The sequence below is a fragment of the Falco peregrinus genome, chromosome 7 (assembly GCF_023634155.1).
Source record: "Falco peregrinus isolate bFalPer1 chromosome 7, bFalPer1.pri, whole genome shotgun sequence".
In the NCBI taxonomy this organism is placed as follows: Eukaryota; Metazoa; Chordata; class Aves; order Falconiformes; family Falconidae; genus Falco; species Falco peregrinus.
In genome coordinates, this window is record NC_073727.1 from 3,590,584 (window position 1) to 3,612,161 (window position 21,578).

Consider the following 21,578-nt stretch of genomic DNA (forward strand, 5'->3'; position numbering starts at 1 on the left):
AGGGGTGACGTAGGTGAAGGTGCAGAAATTATAGTGGTTACTCTAAAGCAGCACAGAGTGCTGAAGAAAGGTTGAGGAAAGTAATTTTTCTGCTTAAAATCTCTCTACAGCATTATGTTGCTGGACGTTCTTAATGAGCCCTGCTCTCCAGTTACCTGGGTAGGTTACTAAAGAGATTTGAGTTCTTGCCGGAGTTAAAAGGGAAAGGAGCCAACAGAGCTGTGGATGGGCAGTGAACAGTTAAATATTTGGCTTAGATAATGTAGGATATCTCATGCTAGCAGAAGAAGGAATTTGAGGCACTTGTGTCTAAATGCTTTTAAAAAAAATTCTGATAAACTAAAAAAAATCACACTATTGAAAAGCTCATGAACTTTGGGGCATCATGTTAGGTGTTGCAGTTCATAGCACCAAAACTATTACAAATCTAGTGCAAAAATCAATAATTTTTGTCCAAACATGGCACATATTTAAATTATGTTAGTTTATTAAATACAAAAAGTTAAGTGCAAACCATAACGTTCTTCTAGGAGGCAGAAGCTGCTTTGAACAGGAGGGATTTGGAAAAATACAATGAATTTCAACATGGGGAGCTTTTAGAGGATACTGGTTTAGTCAGTCCACTTAAAAGTTGCTCCAGCTCTTTTCAAGGGCTTCTGGATGTCTGTCTTCCGTGTTTTCTTCCATCAACTCCAGTGGATTTAGATGGTTTTCTAGAAGTGGATCGCCAAAGCTGGAAGGGGGTGCTCATCGCATGATTTGGTGGACCTCAACAGAGCTGGTGCTGCCCTCTTACCCCCTCCCAGCAAACTGAAGAGTGGACCCCCAAAACCTCTCTCAAGTCTTGTGACAGGTGTGGGAAGCAGGCTTTTGGAGAATAGTATGTTTCTCTTTGATATAAACAATACTTGTGCTCCAAATACAGATTTGATCTTTAGGACACGTGGTGAGGAATAACCTGTTGCCTCTGGTGAAGTTACTTGTAGTAAAGCTGTATTAGGCACTTTGCTATTGAGAGTTCTAGTTGCTTAAAATCATTCGAGGATGTTTGTCTAAAAGGCTGCGTGCAAAGGTGTGGATTTTGTAGTTGAGTTTTTTAGGACACCTGAATTTCCAGCCTTTCTGAAACGTCCCTGACTTGGGATTGGGGCTGTCGATATTGCACCTGGGAAGTGTTTATGGCCGAGGTCTGAGGGTGGGTTTGGGAGCTGGAGCTGCCCAGCTGCGCCACGTGGGGTGATGACGTTTGATGTGGATTTGGCGTGGGAGGGAGGGAGGAGGCTTCGAACTGCCAGCTGACGGCAGCCGCTGGGGGCCAGCGCCTGTGCCAGGGCGCTCTCCAGATTCACCTGCTCTGCCAGCAGAAGGTTCCTAAGAGCTCACCCGGGACCAAGAGAGCATCACCCACTCGAGGAGCCGCTGTAAACTCGGTCGCCCTTTGCTGCTTCCGCCTCTGAGTTTCTGAGGGAGCGGGAGGGGAAGGGAAGCCGTAGGGGGCGACGGCAGCGGAGAGGGGGATGCAGCGAGCGAAGCCCCCGCTGGCACGGCCGGCCTGCCCCATTCAGCAGGGCTGAATACGATAAATGCCGCTTTATCCTTGCTTGAAAGGAACAAGATAGCACAGCCTAAATGCCTGGGTGTGCTTAAATAGGCAACTCTGGGACACCGGAGTGGAGGGCGTTTGAAATCGGAGCTCCCCGACAGCCGGGGAGCTGCCACAGGTCACCTGCCGCGCTCCATGGGGACCGGCCCAGGTCTGGCAAGAAATCGTCCACGGACGAATTGTAGTACAAATTCCTTTCTTTGTTGGTTGGCCTCTTTCACTAGACCATGGCCTATAAAAAATTGTGTAAAAACAATTCTTAAATATTATTTGAAAGGGCAAACGGCCATGCTGAAAGGTTTGACAGTTTGACATATAGCGCCTGGTTTGCTGGCTGGGGAGCGGGCGCGCGGAGCCCGGGCTCTCCTCCTGCTCCTCACAGGCGCTGGCGAGTTCTTTTAAATAGCGTCTAGTTGCTGTGCAGAGTTGCTGCGCTCCCAGCAATTTGACAGGCAACGAGTCTGCTTCAGTGATCTTAAATCCTTTTAGACTAATTTGCGAGTGAGCAGAAAAACAGCTAGCACCTTCGGATCCAGTGCTCGAAACCAGAGAATCAGGTATTGCCAATTAAAGTGCCATTTCCAACCATCATATCAAGAGAGATTACTTGCAGGCCTTCTGATAATGTCACGCCGTGCCTAAAGAGAAAGCGAGCCAGAGTTTCTCCACGGACAAAGGATCTGCATGGACCAAACTCATCAGCGACGGCGGCGGGCGCGTGATGCGGATGGCGCATACATCCGTGCATACGCGCGGCGTAAATGGGAGCGCTGCGCCTCCTCTGCCCCCCGAATAGCCACGGGCCATTCTGCAGAGCCTGTGGCCCCCTCAGTCACTGGCCTACTAGTTAATTGCCACACGGACTTCGTGACACATGGGCAGATAATATGACATTTTCGGTTTCTGTCACTAGCAAACGCCACGGCGTTGCTTGCACTAGTTGCTAAGAAGCTGTCAGAAACCATTAGCAGCTGGCTGAAGTTGCCCTATGGCATTTCCTCATGGCATCAGCAAAACAAGCATAAATCACCCAGCGGAGCCTCCCGCTATACTAATGAGGCTGTAAGCTTGTTTATGGACTAGCATCATTTCTATGATTATTTCCACCTTTTCAGTTCGCCTTCATTTGGCGGCAGAAGTCAACTTTGGGAACGGAGTCGCCGCTGACATTTTACAAATGCAGTTCATAGCTGCTACCGTGTGGCTGGTCAGTGGTGCTTCAACTTTGTGTAGTGATCTTTAAAAAGACGAAAAGGCGGGGGGGGGGGGCGGGGAAAGGTGTGTGGGGTGTGTGTGTGTGTGGGATCTCTGGGGACCTCACAGAGGTGAGTGTATCGAGTTGCAAAGTAGATGGAAATACTAAAATCCACAATTGACCATTTAGAATTCTCTCTGTGGTTTCGGTCTATACGGGATCAATTTTCCATTTAAAAAAAAGTGGAAGAGGTTAAACAATTTATGAAAGTCTCCCGAAGCATTTGCTCTTAGGATAGCCGAGTGCTTTCTTATCCTTTCCCTGCCTTTCACTTTCTCTAACTGGTGTCGGACGGGGCCAGGGTTTATTGTTTTAGGCTTTTCTGAACATGCACCAGTATTTACACTGGATTGAAAGCATTTGCTTCCAATGAAAATCTTGTCTTAGATTACAGCCCAGCAGTGTAATTTCCCTCCCAGATGGGAGTAAAGTAGCAGTATTTGCCTAAAAACAGTAGGAAGAACAAACTGTGCATTAAGCCAAGGCTGTTTTTGGCTTGAGCTAATGATGTAACAGAAACCTTTTATTTGGGATAGGTCACCGCCAGGGATTGAAGGAGGTGATCTGGCTCGCGCTTGAAAGGTTTCTCCATTGTATCTACATAAGTCTTCACTTAAAAAATCCTGTTCCTAATGCTTCTGCTTTCATACAGCAGAAATAAACAGGAAAGGTTCTGGGGAGTGTTATAGGTGGAATGCAGAAAGCTTTTCCTCCCCTAATGGAGGATATAATTCAGGTGCCCCGGAGGCATGCTTTCAGGAATTCTCTTGCCCGAGGTAATGGGAAGCTAAGGCTGCTTGAAGGCCTTGATTATCTATTGATGCACAAAGCTGGAAAAAAAGTCATCTCCCTTGGATTATAGTAGATATTTCCATAAATTATCAATGAGTCCTCCTCCCGTCAGGCATGAGGCGATGCCTGCTAAATTAATCTGAAGGGGGTTTGAAATGAGGAGAGAGTGTATTTTTAAAAAAGCCGGGGGTGGGGTGGGGGGGGTGCGGGGGGTGGCGAGGGGGGGGGGGGGTGCGGGGGTGGCGAGGGTGGGTGGACGGTTGCAGGGAGGTGGTGAAAGGCAGTGTCATTAGGTTAGAAGCTTTTCATTTTTAATCAATGAATGCGTAATACTTTTCTTTTCCTTGTTTGCCTCTCACAGACAGAAAGTGGATTAGCCCATGGAATTTTAAATGTTGTTGAGTTGTTTCCTTTGCTCATGTTTCTTTTATGAATTATTATTTTATATGGTGAATTGCTTCTCTGTATAAAAGCCCTTTTTTTACATACTGGGCTTTCAAAGAATTTGTCAGATATCTGATTTCTTCAGAAAAATCTTGTTTCTGTAACTACCCAAGGTTACCATTTCGCTAAAGACACAGGCCAAGTCATAAGGACAATTATAAATTTGCCACAGTCAGTAAGGTGCTAAAAATATAACACTAATAATAACTTTTTTTTTTTTTTGGTACTGAAAGCTGTTTAACAAATCATAATTTTGACAGTCTACATCCCCCCTCCTTTTTTTTTTGTTTTGTTTTGTTTTGTTTATTTTTATTCCTAACAGATAATTTTGACTCAGCCCAATTCAGATGACTTTCTTGATGGTTCTTGCCCAGGGGTGTAAAAAAACACTTGCCTAATAACATCACAGCTCCACCCTGCTACCAATACAGTGTCCTTGGAAGCCAGGCTATACCGTTCAATCCACATGCAGAGAATGCAAAGACTGGTTTGCTCTGTGGACTTGTTTATAAACTGCTTTCTGGGTTTGAAACAAAACCTGCATGCACACTGGCCAGGCACTGCAAGTTTTGTTTCCCTTTGACCACTAGCCCATCAGCCCAGAGCCAGGCTGGCCGCTCTGTGGCTGCATCCTCCTCTAGATATGTTGCTAACGTGATGAGAACTGTCTGAGACCTTGTCTGCATTAAGGAAATTCATTCTGGATCAGTTGCTGTTTAACGGGAGCAGACATCTATTACGGATATGGCACAGCAGCACAATGCAGGGTGTTAATTCCTATGGTGTATGTCAAATCGGTACCTACTTATCCCGCTATGAATTTCTTTTCGCTGGGGCTGGGAAGAGGGGAGGCCAGTTAACTGTCCACCTCCCATCAAAAAGTCAGGGGAAGCCAAACCTCTACAAAAGGCTTAACATAAGAGATGCCCCAGTCTTCTGATTATTTCTGAATTTGGGGAGAGAATATGATGTTGCAAGAGAGGTGCATCCACCCTGCTTTTTGCATCCCGGAGTGGGATGGGGCACCTGGTTCACACGCATCATGGAGATGGGACACCATCGATACTTTCCTAATTGCCATCTCAGACAAAGCAGCTGATTGGGATGAATTTTTGGGAAGTGACCTAGTGTGAAGAAAAGCCACCGTTGCCAACTTTGCGAGCTGGATGCTTGCAAGATTTTATTTATTTATGTTTTAATTTTTTTGTCTTACGCACTTTTTGGTTTGGGTTATGGTCGCAGAAATGGCCGCAGTGTCCTTCAGGATAAACCAGAATGGGGCCGACACAGTCCTGAGACCTTCCCTCTCCCCATGTCTCTTCCCCCCGTCCCCTCAACCCCTGGTGAATTACGGTGCTAAAGAATTTATACCTCATTTAAATATTCATGCAGTTTATACCCAAAGCCAGGCTTCGGCTGAAGTATATAAAGGTAGCATAAGTCAAAATTTGATTCACTATATTTACAGGTGACGGCTTGGACAACAGTGTAGCTTCCCCCAGCACAGGTGATGATGATGATCCAGATAAGGACAAAAAGCGACATAAAAAGCGTGGCATCTTTCCCAAAGTAGCCACAAATATCATGAGGGCATGGCTGTTCCAGCATCTAACAGTAAGTGAACTCTAGATCACATATGCAAAATAAAACATGGAAAATGTCATAGTTGTAGTAGTCATAGAAAGCAAATATACATATGATGTTGCTGACAGGCAGCTCAGGGAACTTTTCCGAGCAGAGTTGTTGTTGTTGTTGTTGTTGCCTCATTTGCTAGATGCCAGGGGAAGAGCACGGAGTGTATGTTTTGGGGTTTTTGTGTGTGTGTGTTGTTTTTAGATTTTTTTTAATTTTTTTTTTTTTTTGATCGAGTGGCAGTTGTTAACAGGACGTCACCACAAAGTGTGACTAAGCTTATTCTAATAACCTCGGAGACCTGTCCTGCCCCACTGCTTGCACAGCTGCAGCTCCCCTTGGCTGACGTGGGAATCGCTGCCTCGGAGCAGCGAGCAGCCTTCGGCCCCTGGTTCTGTGCTCTGGAGAACTGCGGAAAATAATTGGGGAGATTAAAAACAAAGCGAAAAGCAAACAAAGACCTTATTCAGCTGTTTGTCAGAGATCATCAGAAGCTTCGTGATGAAAGGTCTGAATGTATCTGGTTTAATAGGAAAGTATAATTTTTTTCTTTGAGACGTTCTCATTCCCAGAGTGTAAGTTACCCCTGTATTTAATGTTATGAAGGGGTGGGGGGATGCGCAGCTATTTCTGTTGCCACAGCTACCTGTAATTTTTTTTTATTCCTGGGATTAGAAATCAAAGCTCTGGACAGGTGCGTGGGGTTAAGCTGGATGCTGGAACTTCTTTCAAGGCTTTATATTGTGTACCACACCTCCTCACGTTAGCATTTAGCCAAGTGTTTCTAATGCCATTCTCCCGTTTCATCCCATTGTGGTGATCTGTCACATGTTTCCATCCACCGGGGGGATGTGGGCCTTCGGCCCCAGGTTTTCTGTCGGAGCTTTTCTGTGCCAGGAGGATGAGGGCCAGGCGAGGGGTGCCGGGGGTCTGCAGGTGGTACTGAGGAGCAGCTCTCGCCTCTGATCCCAGCGGTTGACTCTCGCTCCTGCCTCTAGTAGGGGTCAGGATGAAACCAGAAGCCAGCCAGCTTGCCCAGCCCCGGTGGGAGCCCTGCCAAGGGGATACTCATAAACTGGAGGAAGCGCTCATGCACATCGCCCCTCCATCCCCCGCTGAGCCAAGAAACCAGATATCTGCCGGGACTCTTGTCAGCATGGGGATCAGGCGGGGAATCCTGCCCCGCGTGGTCCTGGGTTGCTATGAATGAACCTTCATGCTGGAGCACTCCTCCTCCAAAGCCGGGGAGGGCCTCGGAGATCTCCACGTTCCTCTCCCTCCCTCCCTGGCAGACTCCACGTCAGCCGTCCCCCAGCCCTGCCAGCTCCTCTGCCCTGTCCCTGGAGCGTTCAGCGCATCGCTGCCAGTGGCCCAGGTCCCTTTTGGTGGCTCCCCAATTCAACGTCCTCACCCAAGGTGAGCTGACACCTGGTGCCTCGCTGCAGGTAGATGTGAGGTTAAGGACATCTGCCTCCAAAACGGTCCACGGGTGCTGTGCCGGCAGCGATGCTCGCACCAGCCTGACGCAGCTGGTGTAGGTGCTGGTTTGAGGAGATGCCCTGGAAGCTCTGCAGTCAGGAGAAGGCACACCAGGGGACACTGGGCAGCTGCGTGTCCGTCCCTGTAGTTCCCAGCTGAGGAATTCCAGATTAAGTAGTATATATTACTATTAATATTTTTTCCTGGAAGCGGGGTGTTGCTGTGTTTGTGCTAGCAAATTAACCACCCCGCAGACACAGGGATGTGATGATCTGTCCTGTTAAACTGCTTGGGCAGTCTGCAGCACGCTCTTAGCCTGGGCCAGCCGCCACCTTCCAAAGCCATTCCTGGGAAGGTGGCAGGAGAGAGCAGGGGTGACTCCTGGCAGACCTCGTGCCCGGAGCCACCCTGTGTTGACTATTTAGCTACACAGGCTTGACCTGACCTTGCGGCTGGCTTCATGCGCATTCTCAGGAGCGGAGAGCGGATGCTATCGCTGTTCCGTCTAGGTGGAGTGTAGGGTGCAAGTGGCTTTTCACTCTTCTGCTGTGCACTAGATGTGTGCAAAGGAGAAGATGAGAGTGCCTGCAGAGCTTGCTGCTGCACTGGTAGCTGCCCCTGGGAGACAACATCTGGATATCTGCTTGTAAGGTGGTCTCTTTTTCTGGAAGGCTCAAACACAAGAAAGAACCCACCCCCCAAGACCTGTGCAATGAAGCTGCTGCATTTTCCACCTTGCAGCACTGTGCTAAGGCTCGCTTTAAAAATCTGCCCCACCCCAAGCAGATCCAGCCCAGCCAGCATGCCGATTTACTGCTGGGCAGCTTGCTCTTCTGGCAGCATCGTGGTGGCTCCAGGCAGGTCTGATTCAATTCAGTAAAGCAGAATTGGTTTACCCAGTCCAACCTTCTCCAGCTAGGACCTTGAGACAGACCTTTCAAATCGATTCTATAGGGTCACAGACAGTTTCCCAAATTAAAACATGCCGGGACAATGTTGTAGACTCTTCCAAGCGCATGTTCCAGCTGGGAGTGCTCTCACAGGAGTGACAAGGCAGCAGGGAACTCCTGCAGCCAGAGGAGCAGCAGGTCTCCTGTGTGGAGGAAGGTGTCCTCCAGGCAAACATGGGACGAGCCAGAACTACAGTTAGTGCTAGAGAAACATAATACATTGGCAAGCTGCTTGGGGTGCTGAAAAAAAACCACCTGGGCCCAAATCCTGGCTGCAATCAAAGCTGAGGAGTAGCTGGGTAAGAGACGGAAGGGACGAAGACCCCAGTTCATTTATGAGGGCATCTGGGCGTCTTGACTCCTCTTACAACCCTGCACACTGGCATGGCGGTGGTCCCCAGCTGGGCTCCTCGCCGTGGGAGGCAGGTCATCCCAGGGAGCAGTCAGCTGAGGAAACTAGAGATCTCACATCATTTATTTATCTTTTTATTAGTGCGTTTGGTCTTCCCTAGGGTGGATACAAGGTCCTCCCTAAAGCAGGAGCATGAGGAGAGATAGGGAGGTGGTTCTGTTCAGGCAGGGGACGTGTCAGGGCAGGTGATACCTCCCTTTTGCCCCCAGCGCTTAAACCTGCCTTCACTTTCCCATCTGGAAAATGGCAGGGAAAACCGAGCAGCGGTTGAGTGCAAAATCCAGCATCCCCTTGACCACTGATGCTTCCTGATGTTCCTAATTGGGGGTGTTAGTTGGGAGCCCTCCTTTTCAAAGGCAATTTTTTTTTTCCTCCCTTACAATTGTAATATTAATACATATCAGTGGCATGGAATTAAACAAGATAGACAGTAATTGCTGTGTCTGTCATACTAATGATTAATGGTTGGAAAGACTTAAAATAAATGTTGGACGAATACAATCTTTCAAAAGTGTATAGGCTGCTTTAATTCCTTCTATGCAGTTATTCCATCTCCAGGAGTATTAAGTCTTCTTCCGTGTACTGGCTTCCTTTCCTAAGGTTTGTCCCTTAGTTCTCATTTCCCACTTAGGAGGATATTCTTTTTTTTTTTTTTTCTTTATTGAAGAAGAAAAATCAAATGCAAGGCTGTGTCCTCTCCGGTTGCTGGATGTTTGGGCAGAAGTTCCCGCTCAGCGTCAGGCTGCAGCCCCCTCCACCCCCCACCCCCCATTATTTGGACTGATGTGCAGACCGAGCTGCTCACGGGGCGGGCAAGCGCTGTCCTCTGTGGGTGCAGGCAGTCTGCTCGGAAACACCTCAGGGGATAAATTCCTTCAACTTGCCCTATTTTTAATCCCCTTTGGAATAATAACAACCCCCCGAAAATCGGCTAAAACAATAGCAGAAGTGGTGGCCAGACTTACATTTAGGACTTTGCAGGTCTTATTAACTGTTTGCTATTCTGGCTTAAATTTGATTAAATGGCTGGGTTGGGAGAGCAGCCTGGGTCAGCCCTTAGGCAGAATGTAGCTGTGGAGCTTGTTGAAATTTTTGATTATGACACCAGCCTGTAAGTTTTGAGGTTTGTGAAATCTGTTTTTAAGATTTGGCTATCAATTTGAGACGGAAGGAACGGACTGTTACTATTTGGATTAAAAAGAGAAAGAAAAAAGCTGCTAATAATTCAGTGAAGAGGTGAGAACGTCCCCAAATTGTAAAAGTTCAGTCAAAACCAGGGGGAGGCTTGTGGGGTGGCATCGGATGAACATCGAATGCCATGGCAGTCCCTCCAGGAGGGGCTGGGGAGGACCAGCTCTGTGCTGGAGCTGGGCTCCAGAAAGTTGCCCTAAGGATAATTTCAGGGTGTGCTGCAGCCTGGCAACATTTTACAAGCCCTCTTTTTTTTTTTTTTTTTTTTTTTTTTTTTTACTTATTATTATTATTTCTTGGATCACTTAACATTCAGGGATCATGTCTCAGCTACCATTTTTCAAGCAGATCTTCTCACTGTAATGTACAGCCCTCAGCAGGGATTGTGAAACGCGGGGAAGGCTTGGAGGAAGGGAAGGGGAAGGAAAAAACAATCTTGCCTACAACCCGATCTGTATAAATTTAATTGTGGCAACAGGGTTGGTTTCTGCTTCAACCCGTACTATGGTTTTGTCCCAGCAATGGCACCTTTTTGTTCAGAACTGGAAGAATGGAGTTTGGGGGTGTCTCTGCAAGTGTTTTGTTGGCTCGTTGTGAATTCTCTGCATCCTTTAAATCCAGCTTAATTTGAAATGTTGGGATTCAAACCTCATTTTGGGGATTATACGATGTAATTGGTTTGTTATATGATGAGTATTTGATGATCTTCACGTTCATCATCTAATCAGGCAAAAAAAGCCATAAAATTATAATCCCAAAAGATGTTTAATAACAATTTGAACTATTGAAGGCTTTATTTAAGCACATTAGGGGATTATAAACTACTTTTTTTTTAATGGTGCCAAGAGGTAGATTCAGGGACTTCAAACACCTTTTAAAAAACAAATTGCCATGATTTAAAAAAATGAATGGGCTGAGGATTTCTTTCATGTAAATCCCATAATTTAATCATTATTTTTAACTGCTTTTAAAACAATTTCCTTAAGAGGTTAAACCTTACTGAAATGGGAGGCTGAGCAGAAAGTAAAAGACGTAGCTGAAAGATGTTGACTTTACAGTAAAAGTGAAAGGTTTTTTCTATTTTGTATCTGGATTTTGAGTCTTTATTGATTGCTTGATGCCATGCTATTAAACAAGAAAACTTACAATAAGCAATATGCAACCTATTTAGCAAAGCTGTTATTTGTTTAAAAGAACTTACTGGAAGCAGGTATTAGAAGGAGGCACTTTGTATCCGAATCTAGCTGAGGAAAATAGTCCCCATCACTTTAGGGATCTTGTTGTGATAGAAAAATACTATTATGCCACTTAATTCTGTAGGTTTTGTTTGTGTATGAATATTATACAGGCTAGCAGCGTTTTCAGATTAAAGCAAGTGGGTTTCATTTCTTGTCTCATCCCTCCACGTTGATGGGATTTTGCCTTGGGAGGAGCGTGGGGTCCATTTGGCTCCCTGCCCCTGCTCCCATGTGGGATGCCTGTCTGGTTTTGGAAAGGAGTATAGGGAGAGGGCAGATGGGTACAAAACTAGGCTGCTGAAAACATAAAAAGGGGAAATAATTGGCTAAAACCAGTGAGGATTTTCTTTGCTGTCCTCTCAAGAGGGTTTTGGAAGCATTTAAACAAAACATCCCCAGCCACTCCCCACCCCCCTGAAAGTCCAACGTAGAATGAGTCTCCATCTTGCACCAACTGATGCTCTGCAAAATGCCAGAGGGCTCCTGGAGCTCGTCTGCGTAACAGGGGTCATATTTCCATGTATTGGACTCAGAATGGATGTGGGGGGGTCTCCCCCCTTCTCTGCAACACACAAGTCTCCTCTTTCACTTGGTTTTATTGTGGGCAAAGCTGTAAAAATCTTTCTACCACATCTGCAAGACTTCTTAGTGCCAGCTGTCCCAAATTCCTGGGAAAAGCCAGGCGTTTTTAGCTTGCCTTTGGTCACCCCTCGGCTAGGAAGGTGGGATCCAGGGCTTCTCCCGCTCCTGGCAGCGGGAAGACTTGCCAGAGCAGAGAGCGAAAGGACCCATCGCAGGTTGGTGCAGGTGAGCCGTGGTGAGCATCCTTGGCTCCCTTCTGCTGGTGGGGGTGCCGTGGCAGTCATCAACAGGAGAAAATGGGAAATGTCATTACAGGAGAAGATAATTATTCCAAGGCTCTGTCAGAATTTAACTGAGAGCTCCGGAAAAAAGGGCAAACAGGATTTAGGTAACTTAGTTTGAATTAACTTCTTAACCCTGCAGCTCTCCCAGAGTTTGATGGAGGACACTGATTGTCAAAACTTTCAGCATTTTCTTTAATCTTACTCAAATACGTCGCTTTGTCCTGTGGTCCAGCTACCGAGGATTGATCCGTTTTCTAGCATGGGTGAATTTTGCCATCTGTAAAGAAAACTGCTGTGTTTTGTGGATACCCTTGCAAGGCTGCTGTTGCTCCAGTTTTGTGATTTCCTAGAAAGCGCATGTCTGGTGTGCTGCGATCTCTGGCTGTCCTGTAGATCATTTCAGTTGCCAGCGCTGAGCTGTGCTACAAACTTTTGGGTTTAGACCAGAAAGGAAAAATATAGGGTGCCTTCGTTGGTTTGAGGAAACCAGATTCCTCACTCAGGCTCTCCCCTGTGCAGAAGCGTGGTGTGGGGGTTGTCATATCTATGGTCCAGTCTCCTTTCTGATGAAGACGACCATCATATTGTCTTAAGCTGTGTGGTATGAGATCTCATATCCTGGGCTCCTCACAGGTCTGGGGAACAGTGGTGGTCCAGGGGGATATTTTGGTGGAAATCAGAAGGTAACCAACAGCCTGGACTAGATTTTAGAGGGAGTGTGTCTATTCCCAAAGGGCTATCTTCTCTTTTTCCCAGTTTCCCCCAGGTTCCACCTTGGAGGCACTGTTGTACCAATGTGGAAGCCACCAGCACGTTAAAGGATTTGAATTATTTGGGAGCTGCTGAAACACATTGGTATTTACACGCCAGAAGAATTTCACATCTGAGTAGAAGCAAGGGAATACTGAAAAGTTGAAACATGATAAACATTAATTCAGATGTTAAATTACACTTGCTCTGGTTGTACTAGAACTCCTTTTGTTTGCATAAATATTCTGGGAAATGAGTTTACCAACAAGAATGTTTGCAGTAATAAGAATTTTTAAGTCAACAGTAGACGCTTTGCTTTCTTCTCCACCCTCTCCTTTCTTTTTATGTTGGCAGCTGTGATATTTTGCATGTGCAGCTTCATTTTTGAAATTAGCCTCCTCCAGTCAAGGCCCAGAAATGTGCTACGTGACACACAGTCTTCCTGCAGCCACAGCAGATGCACAGAGTTCAAGTAGTGCATTTTGAAGGGGGAGAGGGGGAGGGAAAAAGTCTGACCACCAGTCTGTAAATCTGGAAATAGCCACGGAAATATTTTGCGGCAAATAATTTGCAGTACGAAGTACACCGAAGGCAACAACAGTGTCTTGGCAAGCCGTGGGTCAGCAGGAAATGGGGATAAAATCATGGGCTCGGTTGTTCATTACTAGTTGTTTGTTTAGCTTGTCCTCTGACACAGTCACTACAAAAAGAGCCTATGTTGATCCTCAGATATGCTTATGTATATAAGCGCCAGTGTTAATTTTTTTATTGGCAACCTCTGAACTCTTTGAAGGAGTTTCACAGCACACCAGTGTGAGCTAGTGAATGACTTAATCAGATCAGGTAAAGTGCCAAAACATGAGGCACCAAACCAGTTGGGCGCATATCTGATGAGATGTGTTAATCTGTGGTGTAAGATAAGCTGCCTTTCAAATAGGGTCACATTTGGAAGTGGTACATCGCGTTGTGTAAGATGCATTCCCTTGCTCTGGCATAGGGTAACCTACATCTGTTTGCGTGAGCTTAACCCTTGTCTGAATGAACCGAAACAGTCCTATGGTGGCTAATACTGTCTGTTCCTTGCTCCAGGGCAGGCATGAGAAGTGATTTGGTTTTTCACCCGTTTTTAAAGTTCTGTTTCCCTTTCCCTGCGTTTACCTTCAGCTACACAGAATCTGCACTGTTACTGCTTACACATTTTTTCTCATTGCATAGATGGAAGATGCCCCAGTTCCTAATATTAACTGGCTACGTTTACCGTCTGACCATCCAAATTTCCCCCCCAAAACTTTTCCTGTGGAACGGAGGGTTTTTTATTGATGAAAAGCTAAAATTTTCCATGGGTAATGCCGTCCTTTCCCCCAAAATGCTCAGCTGAAAATCCTGTTTTCAGTATATGAGCAAATGTATTGATCAGACTTACCTTTGCGCTTCCAGCTCCATACCCTGTCAGCTACCGCAGTGCTGAATGTATGTGTAGAGAAGAAGGTAAGTAGGCAGAAAAGAGTTTAAATTAATATGTAGTTATCTAATTTACCTCGCCTTTTGCATCATTGCCTGATTTAGACCCGCAGTATTTAGCAGAGTACCCGTTTCACTTCAGTGGTGGGCCATCGTTTTAATAAGGCAGGGTCTGGGAGACTTGCCGCTGCATCCTCTGCTTTATAAGCCAGAAACTTCTGCTCAGAAAATACTTCTTGGACTTTAGCTATAGCATTAATATTCCTTTCTTGGCTACTGGTTGACCTTGTCTACTCCAGCCTGTACAGCCTAAAACATTTTGGAAATACATTAAAAAAAAAAAAAAAAAAACCCAGACCAAAAAGCCATAAACCTCCCTTATTCCCACTGTGGTGCTGTGTTCCAGTGATGGAAAAAGCGAGGTAGCCACATCAGTGGCACTGAAGCGGGCACGTGAGTCACACTGGGAAAACCAAGGGTCGGCTCGTGATACAAATATGTTTTCCAAGGATTTTCTTGGAACTCAGAGGGGAAATGGTGGCGCTCTGCCTTAGGGAGCTTGCTCTATTCGTTACCTAAAGTTGGCTTTGAAGTGAAACTCTTCTTCCTAGACCACCCTTACCCATGTCAACCAGAGCTTTTGGGGATCCCAGTGATATTTTCAGGAAGGCAAATGCCATAATCGCTGGATCTAGCTAATTAATAGGTTCGCTGGCAGAACTCTGCTTCTTTGCCATGGACTTTGTGCCCGCGTTGGGGGTGGCAAGGAGGGGCGACCCCGGATTTCATTGCTGAGCTCTGAGCGTGGGTCTGTTGGTGCAGCAGGCTGTAAACCCGGGAGGGCTGTGAGCTGCAGTGGGGGCAGAATGATTTTGAATCTGGTAATAACCCAAAGCTTAGGTTTCTTATGAATAAAATGCAATTTTAGTAATGTTTTCATAAACAGCAGTAATGGCGGCATTTTAGTAAACAGTGGCATTAGTTGCATCAAAATTGCACCACATTGGCTTTTAAATTACTCCACCTGTCTGTATGAATAGGATTTTCAATGTCGAGGCACACAGACAGCTGCTGCTAATGTTTTTTTTTTTTTTTTCTCCCTGTGCAGATAATGCTGGCAAATCTACAGCCATCAGGGCCTGGTTTCTGATGTAAAACAGTACCTGACCTACTGGCTCTGGTGCTACAAAAGGAACAGCTTTAATTACTAATGGCCGTGTTTTAGTTTTGTACACGTTGATGTAAAAAATGTCATCTTAGAGCAGTGTAACCTCTAGTTCACTTCCACTGGCGATGGTACACTGGCTGCAATTATTTTCAAAATAATTTGTGTTCCTCGGTGGCAGCTTGCAATCCTGCCTTGTTAGCACTCGGATAATTAGCAGGGGTCTGGCCCTGCAGTCCCTCTGCCCCTGAGTCCTGCTGGTTCCCCCGCATCTTGGAGGGCTGTGCCGGGGTGAGGTGGGAACGACGCTTACGAATCCCACTCGGATTTATTCATGGGACTGTCCCTCCCGCGTATCGGGCGGGTGTAACACCGGGGTCGGTCCCCGTGGCAGCCGGAGGGGTTGCGTGGGGGCGGTGGGGGCACGCTGCCTCGGCTTGCCAGCTGCTAACGGAAGGATGCCGGGCTGGATGCTCGGCCTGATGCCCGAGTTTGGTCGGGATGATGCGGTTACCAGCCTGGTGCCGGGCTTTAAAAGGGTTAAAGGCGATAATGGTGCCATTAAAAATCCAGCTTGCCAATGAGCTATTTTGTGCAAATGGTATAAATATAAGATACACTTGTCTGGCTCATTTGCAAGCATTCTTTTTGACTTCTTTCACACAACTGGTGTTTTTGTGTTTAATTTAACAAGAAATGAGTAGTAAATGAAAGCTGCTGCCTGAAATCCCACTGTGAGCGTGTTTTGCACTTGGCTCCCCAGTGAAAAGGCAATTTGTGAAATTATGTGATAGAGTAATTAGATGAAGCCAGGGCTTCTGATTGTTGCCATGCTTATGTGGTAAAGGTTTGCTGGGGGGGGGGGGGGGGGGAAAGAAGAAGAAAAAACACCATGGATTATTACCCTGGCAAGTTGGCTCAAAGCTTCTTCATTTATTTGTAAACAGAATATTTAGTGACCGCATAGGAAGTAGCTGTAATCACCAGCTCGTAAAGAAACCACAGCAGAGCTTTTGGATTTTTACAGAGTGCTCATGTAAAATTTAAGCTGGGAGGCAGAATCCCTGTTAATGTAATTAGGATCTAATTTACCACCCTTTGCACACAGATGTAATAATGTCTAGATATTTATTCTATCTTTAAGCACATTACATATACCTCAGTGCAGCAGTTACTGAACAGAAACAGGTGTGAGCACTTTCCGGCTTCATTTTTACACTGTAAACACACAGCGATTTAAGGGGAAATATTTACCAAAAAAAATGAAGGGAAAGAATGTCTGCAAATGAGGCAGTAATGGACAGTTGCCCTTTATGTACTGATGGATTTCTCAATGGTTAAGTAAATTAAAGCAAATGCTAGAAAAATCAATAGGCTTGCAGAGTCTTGGTTGTGCCTCATAGACTTCAGGACAGAATGACAGATGTGGTGCATATGACCCATTTAAGTATTAATGCTTGGGAAATTGCTGCTGCGTGCAAGGTTATAGGCCTAGAAATATTGTTATATTAAATTACAGACAATAATATTTTTAAGTATATATGGAATTTATATGTTTCACTTTAGTTGTTCTTCAGCGTTACATTTGTCCTGGAAGATTAGTTGCGTAGTTGTTTCTCTGGAAGGGTAAATCAGGTTTAAAAGATGTCGGGGCGGTGAATTGTCATCCCCGGGCTGGCGCGGACAGGCGAGCGTGTGGCACGCGCGGGGGGCACGGCGAGCGTGTTTGCTGCGAGCACGCAGCCCATGTGTTCACTAGTAAATGTAGCACATAAGTGAGTCTAAATTAAATACCGTTAAAAGGCATCTTTCTAAACAGCGAGAGGGCTGGCGCGGTACATACGGGTGCTGTTAAATCGGGTTGTTCTGTGTGACTAAACACAAAGTAAAATCTGAATTGCGTGGTCTGGAGGAGCTAAGTAAGGTAACCACCGCGTCAGAGCGTTCGCACCAGCTCCCGCACACGCCGCAGTTGGCGGGGGTGAGTTCGCCTGGGCGGGATGAGTAAAAACTGACCCCGTGCAGAAATTCTCCCGAAATAGACACGTTATGATTAATCCAGCCAGGCAGAGGGGCTCTAGATGAGGTAGCGTTTGCCATCTTTGATTCCTGTTGTTTCTCACCGCGCTTGCGCTGAGGTGGCGGGGAGGCAGGCGGCGTGAGCTGTCCCTCCATGGCACCTCTGGCAGGAGGTGCGGGAAGCGCTGGGACCCCGGTGCTGGTGCTGGTGACGGCAGAGCGGGCGCTGGCTGTGCCCGCTGGCGGTGACAGCCCGGCGTACCTTGCCACCTACCCTGACTTCACCCCGGGCACCTGTGTCTGTGAAGGGGGGTGGCGGGTGCATTTTATATAAAACTGTCATGTTTAATATTAAAAGGGAGCTTTAGACTTCCACGGTAATGTTCCTCTTCCTTGCTGAAGCCCTTGCGTGGAAAGCGGCGTATCCCTTCCAAACATTAATTCTCATGTTTTACTGCCATGTGTGCAAGAGAGATTTTTTTCTTTTGTTTGTTTGTTTCTTGAATGCCTCTGATATTTGAACTTTGGGTGCCACTGTCTCCTTTCTGCCTCACCCCTTCCTTGCTTTTCCTTTTCCCCTAAAGCACAAAAGCTCACTGGGGAATAAAACAGAGCATCTCCATGGGGCCTAAGGGCTGCACAGCGCTACCGGCAGCACCAGTGAAACAATGACATTGCAGAAGGGCAGATTATTACTTTTGGGCCTGTTGAGGACATATTTGCGTATCGAGGCTGGATGAGAGCTGAAACTGGTGCTAAAGGCTGTCAGGCCGGGGCTGAGTGATGACAGACCCTTGTCATTTGCCCGCATCCAGCTCCATTGCTATGGTGACAGTATGTGGTGATGAAAGTTGCCGCCGAGGGTCGGACAGCATCCTCCATGGCTGCCGTAGCCAGCAGCATCTTTGCGACAGTGTGTTCACACTGCTGATGGCCCTGGGTGTCAGGGCAGCATCAAATCTCTAATGACAGAAACTCTGCACAGGTTTTCGGGTACATGGGGAAACTGCTCCTGGCGCCGTCGCCAGCCCTGGCAACTTCTCGCTTCGGTGACAAAAATTGTCTTTACCTGTTTTAGTCATTTTTATGTGCCTCGTGGTGGATTTCCTTGATTTATTTTGTGTGACATACAAGCTGGCGCTTACCTGCACAGCAACACGGGATGGCCGTGGCCCCCCTCCCGCTGCATGTAAAGCAAACACATTAATCAGCATATAGGCGATGACCGCTTTCCTTAAATATATGTGCGAGGGGCCCCGGTGAACAGGCTCTTTTGTTCCTGGCCAAACTAGAAGGGAGCAAAGGTCAGCAGGAACCCAGAAGCCATCAGTCAGGGTGGGTTTTGCTGGCTCCCGGGCTTGTCAGCTCTGTAGTCACCCTTGGCAACCTGGGCTGCTGCCCGCTTGCCTTCCCGACTGCCTGGCGCAGCAGCAGAGCATCCGGCCTCCCAGTTGCCATAAAAAGATGCTGACATGAAGTTGGCATTTAAAATACAGCGTGAGCATCGCTGTGCACCTCTTTGTTATCGAAGTCATTTCAGAGCAAGATTTGAAAAAAGAATGCGTCGGCTCCGTGGCGGTCGTTTTGCAGCCTGCATATTCAGGGTGCATTTTAAGGCTGTAAATCCATGGTTTTGTTTAGCGGCAAATGGCGACTCAGGAAGGAGCAGCAGGATGCTGCTGAAACATGCTTCTACACTTTTGAATGTAAAAGTTGACTTTTTAAAAAAAACTTCTGGTATGGCATTTATTTTCTTTGAGCAGATCGATTTATTCCCCCCACCCCACCCCGTGATGTTAAAGTACATTTGGCAGTAATCAGTTTATCCTTATTAGAAGCCATGGTAAAAGGCATAGTTGCTGAGTCAATTCACTCCATTTACTTCCCCTATTGAACCTTAATGTGTCCCAGTCCCCACCCCTTACAGTGAAAACATCATCAATTATCGGGCTGACAGGAGCCTGAGACTCCGTGGAAGTTGCTCCTTGGGGTTATTCATCTTGCATCAAAAAAAGTGGCACTCATCAGCGGCCATTGCCTCCCCCTACCTAAAATGATTGAGTAAACGGTGGGGGGAATTAGCAGAGGGGGGAAAAAAGAAGGAAAACCAAGTTTGAATGTGCTGGAGGCAACTTTGGGCTCATACAGCAGGAGAGATAGAGTCATCAGCTGGCGTGCAAGCTTCCCACCACCGTTTAACGTTGCTGCTGAAGCTGGAGGGAGGCTTGGTTCCCCTCCAGCCAGGCGCCTTGCAGTGCTGCTTCTCATGGCCTGACCTGCGAGAGCTTTTCTGTTTTGGCTTCTGCGCTGAAAAAGAAGCTCCGGCCCTGGAAAAGCAGCTTCAGCGCTGCCGCAGAGGTGTGCTGGGTGCCCGGCGCCCCGGCAGCTCTCTGGGGTGGAATACGCTGAACACCCTGCGCAGTCTGCTCCAGCTTGCTGCCATGCTGTTTATTCCAGACACCCCAAATCCTTTCTGGTGGGAAATATTTCAAAGCAGGATCTTCCTTCTTAAATCTGATATGGCAAAATCTTTTTCTCCAAAACCTCCAGAAGTACAAAAGCAGGGAATAAAACGTGCTCTGTTACCATCGCCTCCCCTCCCAGAAAAACAAAGCAAAAAAGCCCAGCCAGCCCAACAAATCCAAACATCAAAACTTCAGAATTTGGGATTATTTAATTTTTTAAAGTTATCTTGGGGGAAAAAAAAAAAAAGGAATAAAAGACTCTGCTTCCCTTTGCCCCAAAATATAATGCAGTCAGGATAAAAAGGCAGGAGAAATTCCTTAGCCGTACACCTGGCTCGTTTTTACACTGGGCGCTGCGGTTAGATGGTTGTCTAAATAAACAGAGATTAGGTGGAGGGCTTTATCTCAAAGCTGGCACTGGTTATCACGCTGCTTCCTCCCACTCCCTCCCTCCGATTGTGAGTTGTATAAGAAGACTTAGCAAGCATAACTTAGAGCTGATAACCTTTGAATGTTAGTTCAAGGAAGCTGTGCCATAGTAACAAAAAAAAAAAAAAAAAGAAAAAAGAAATCATGCAAGCTCCATCGCAACCTATTTGAACGAGTGGTAATTTGACCATAAGTCTGATTTAAATGAAGAAATACTTGGTAAGCTTTTTGCTTCAAGAGTCTTATTTGAATTTGGTCCAATCGATAATTTTAATATTAACAGTAGTAAAAGATGCCAGGAATGAACTTGTGTTTGTTCTTTAAATCATCTCTCGACTGGGGGTCTTATTTTAAACTTGCTTTAACAAAGGGAAGCCATAATGTTTCATTTGGACAAATTGCTCCAGCCGGCAGTTGGGGGCTGAATTGATCTTGGCGCAGCCCTGGAAGGAGCCACTGTTGACATTTGCGTTTGATGGTAAATGAGATATATATAGATAGAGAGATATATATACACCGGAGCGTGGGACATAAAGAGAAGCTGCCAGGTAATGGGCAGCTTACAGCCCCCTGTAAAAGCAAACAAGCAAACTCCTTGTGGTTCTGCATGGGCGTGAAATCAAAGTACGTCTTTTCTGAGCAACGTACAACATGCGAAGAGGAGAGAGGTCTTTGGGGTCCTTGTGACGTCCCTGCCAAAAAAAACCCCCAACCAAACCCCCACAACCGGGGAGAGGAAGGAGGGGGAAAACGTCCACGCGCTACCGCAAGGCAATGTCATGATGATGTTGGGAAGCCAACTCAGAGCGAGCGAGTGAGCGCGGGCATCTCTGCCCTTGTCGTTCGCATTACCGCAGTGCCACGCGCCCAGTTACACAATGCGTAAAGGCAAGGGTTATTTCTAGGACAGATAATTGAACATTAATACTCGTTGACATTGTCGTAGGAATGATATGTCAAGCTGACAGGGCCTATGTGCTTACATCTGCTGATCGGCCGCAGACGAAGGGGATGTTTGGCAGATCAGACCCGGGGCCTCGCCGCCACCGAGCCGGGGATGATACAGTCATTAATCATCGCTGCCATCTTGGGCTGCCGGCCCCGAAACAGTGGTGGGGTCCCCGCTTTTGGGAGCTGAGGGCAAAACTGCATCCACCTCCACCCATGCACACATCCCTCTGCGTGCGTGGAAATGTATAGATGTGTGTAAAACGTATTAAACGATAGCATCCTTCATGCCGCGCGTGCGTGAGTCCTGGCGTCGTCTGAAAGAACTGTTTTCAATCGACTAACGTAAAAATAAAAGAAAGTGGAGTAGATGAGAAGTTCTTCAGAAGGATTGAGAGCATTATCAAGCTTGATGAGGTGTTTCTGATTATCTTAGGAATTAACTGACATAAAAACGATAGCAGAGTTAGCATCTTTTT

At 46.6% G+C, this 21,578-nt stretch overlaps 1 protein-coding gene across 5 annotated transcripts in view; it reads left to right on the top strand.

Moving 5' to 3' along the window:
• Nucleotides 1-21,578, top strand: part of MEIS1 (Meis homeobox 1) — a 110,448-nt gene that overhangs the window by 52,527 nt on the left and 36,343 nt on the right. For all 5 annotated transcript variants that reach the window (XM_055810225.1, XM_055810227.1, XM_055810224.1 and 2 more), the window contains exon 8: nucleotides 5,563-5,708. In XM_055810225.1, the coding sequence (XP_055666200.1) occupies nucleotides 5,563-5,708 (146 nt within the window). The remainder of the gene's footprint in view (nucleotides 1-5,562; nucleotides 5,709-21,578) is intronic.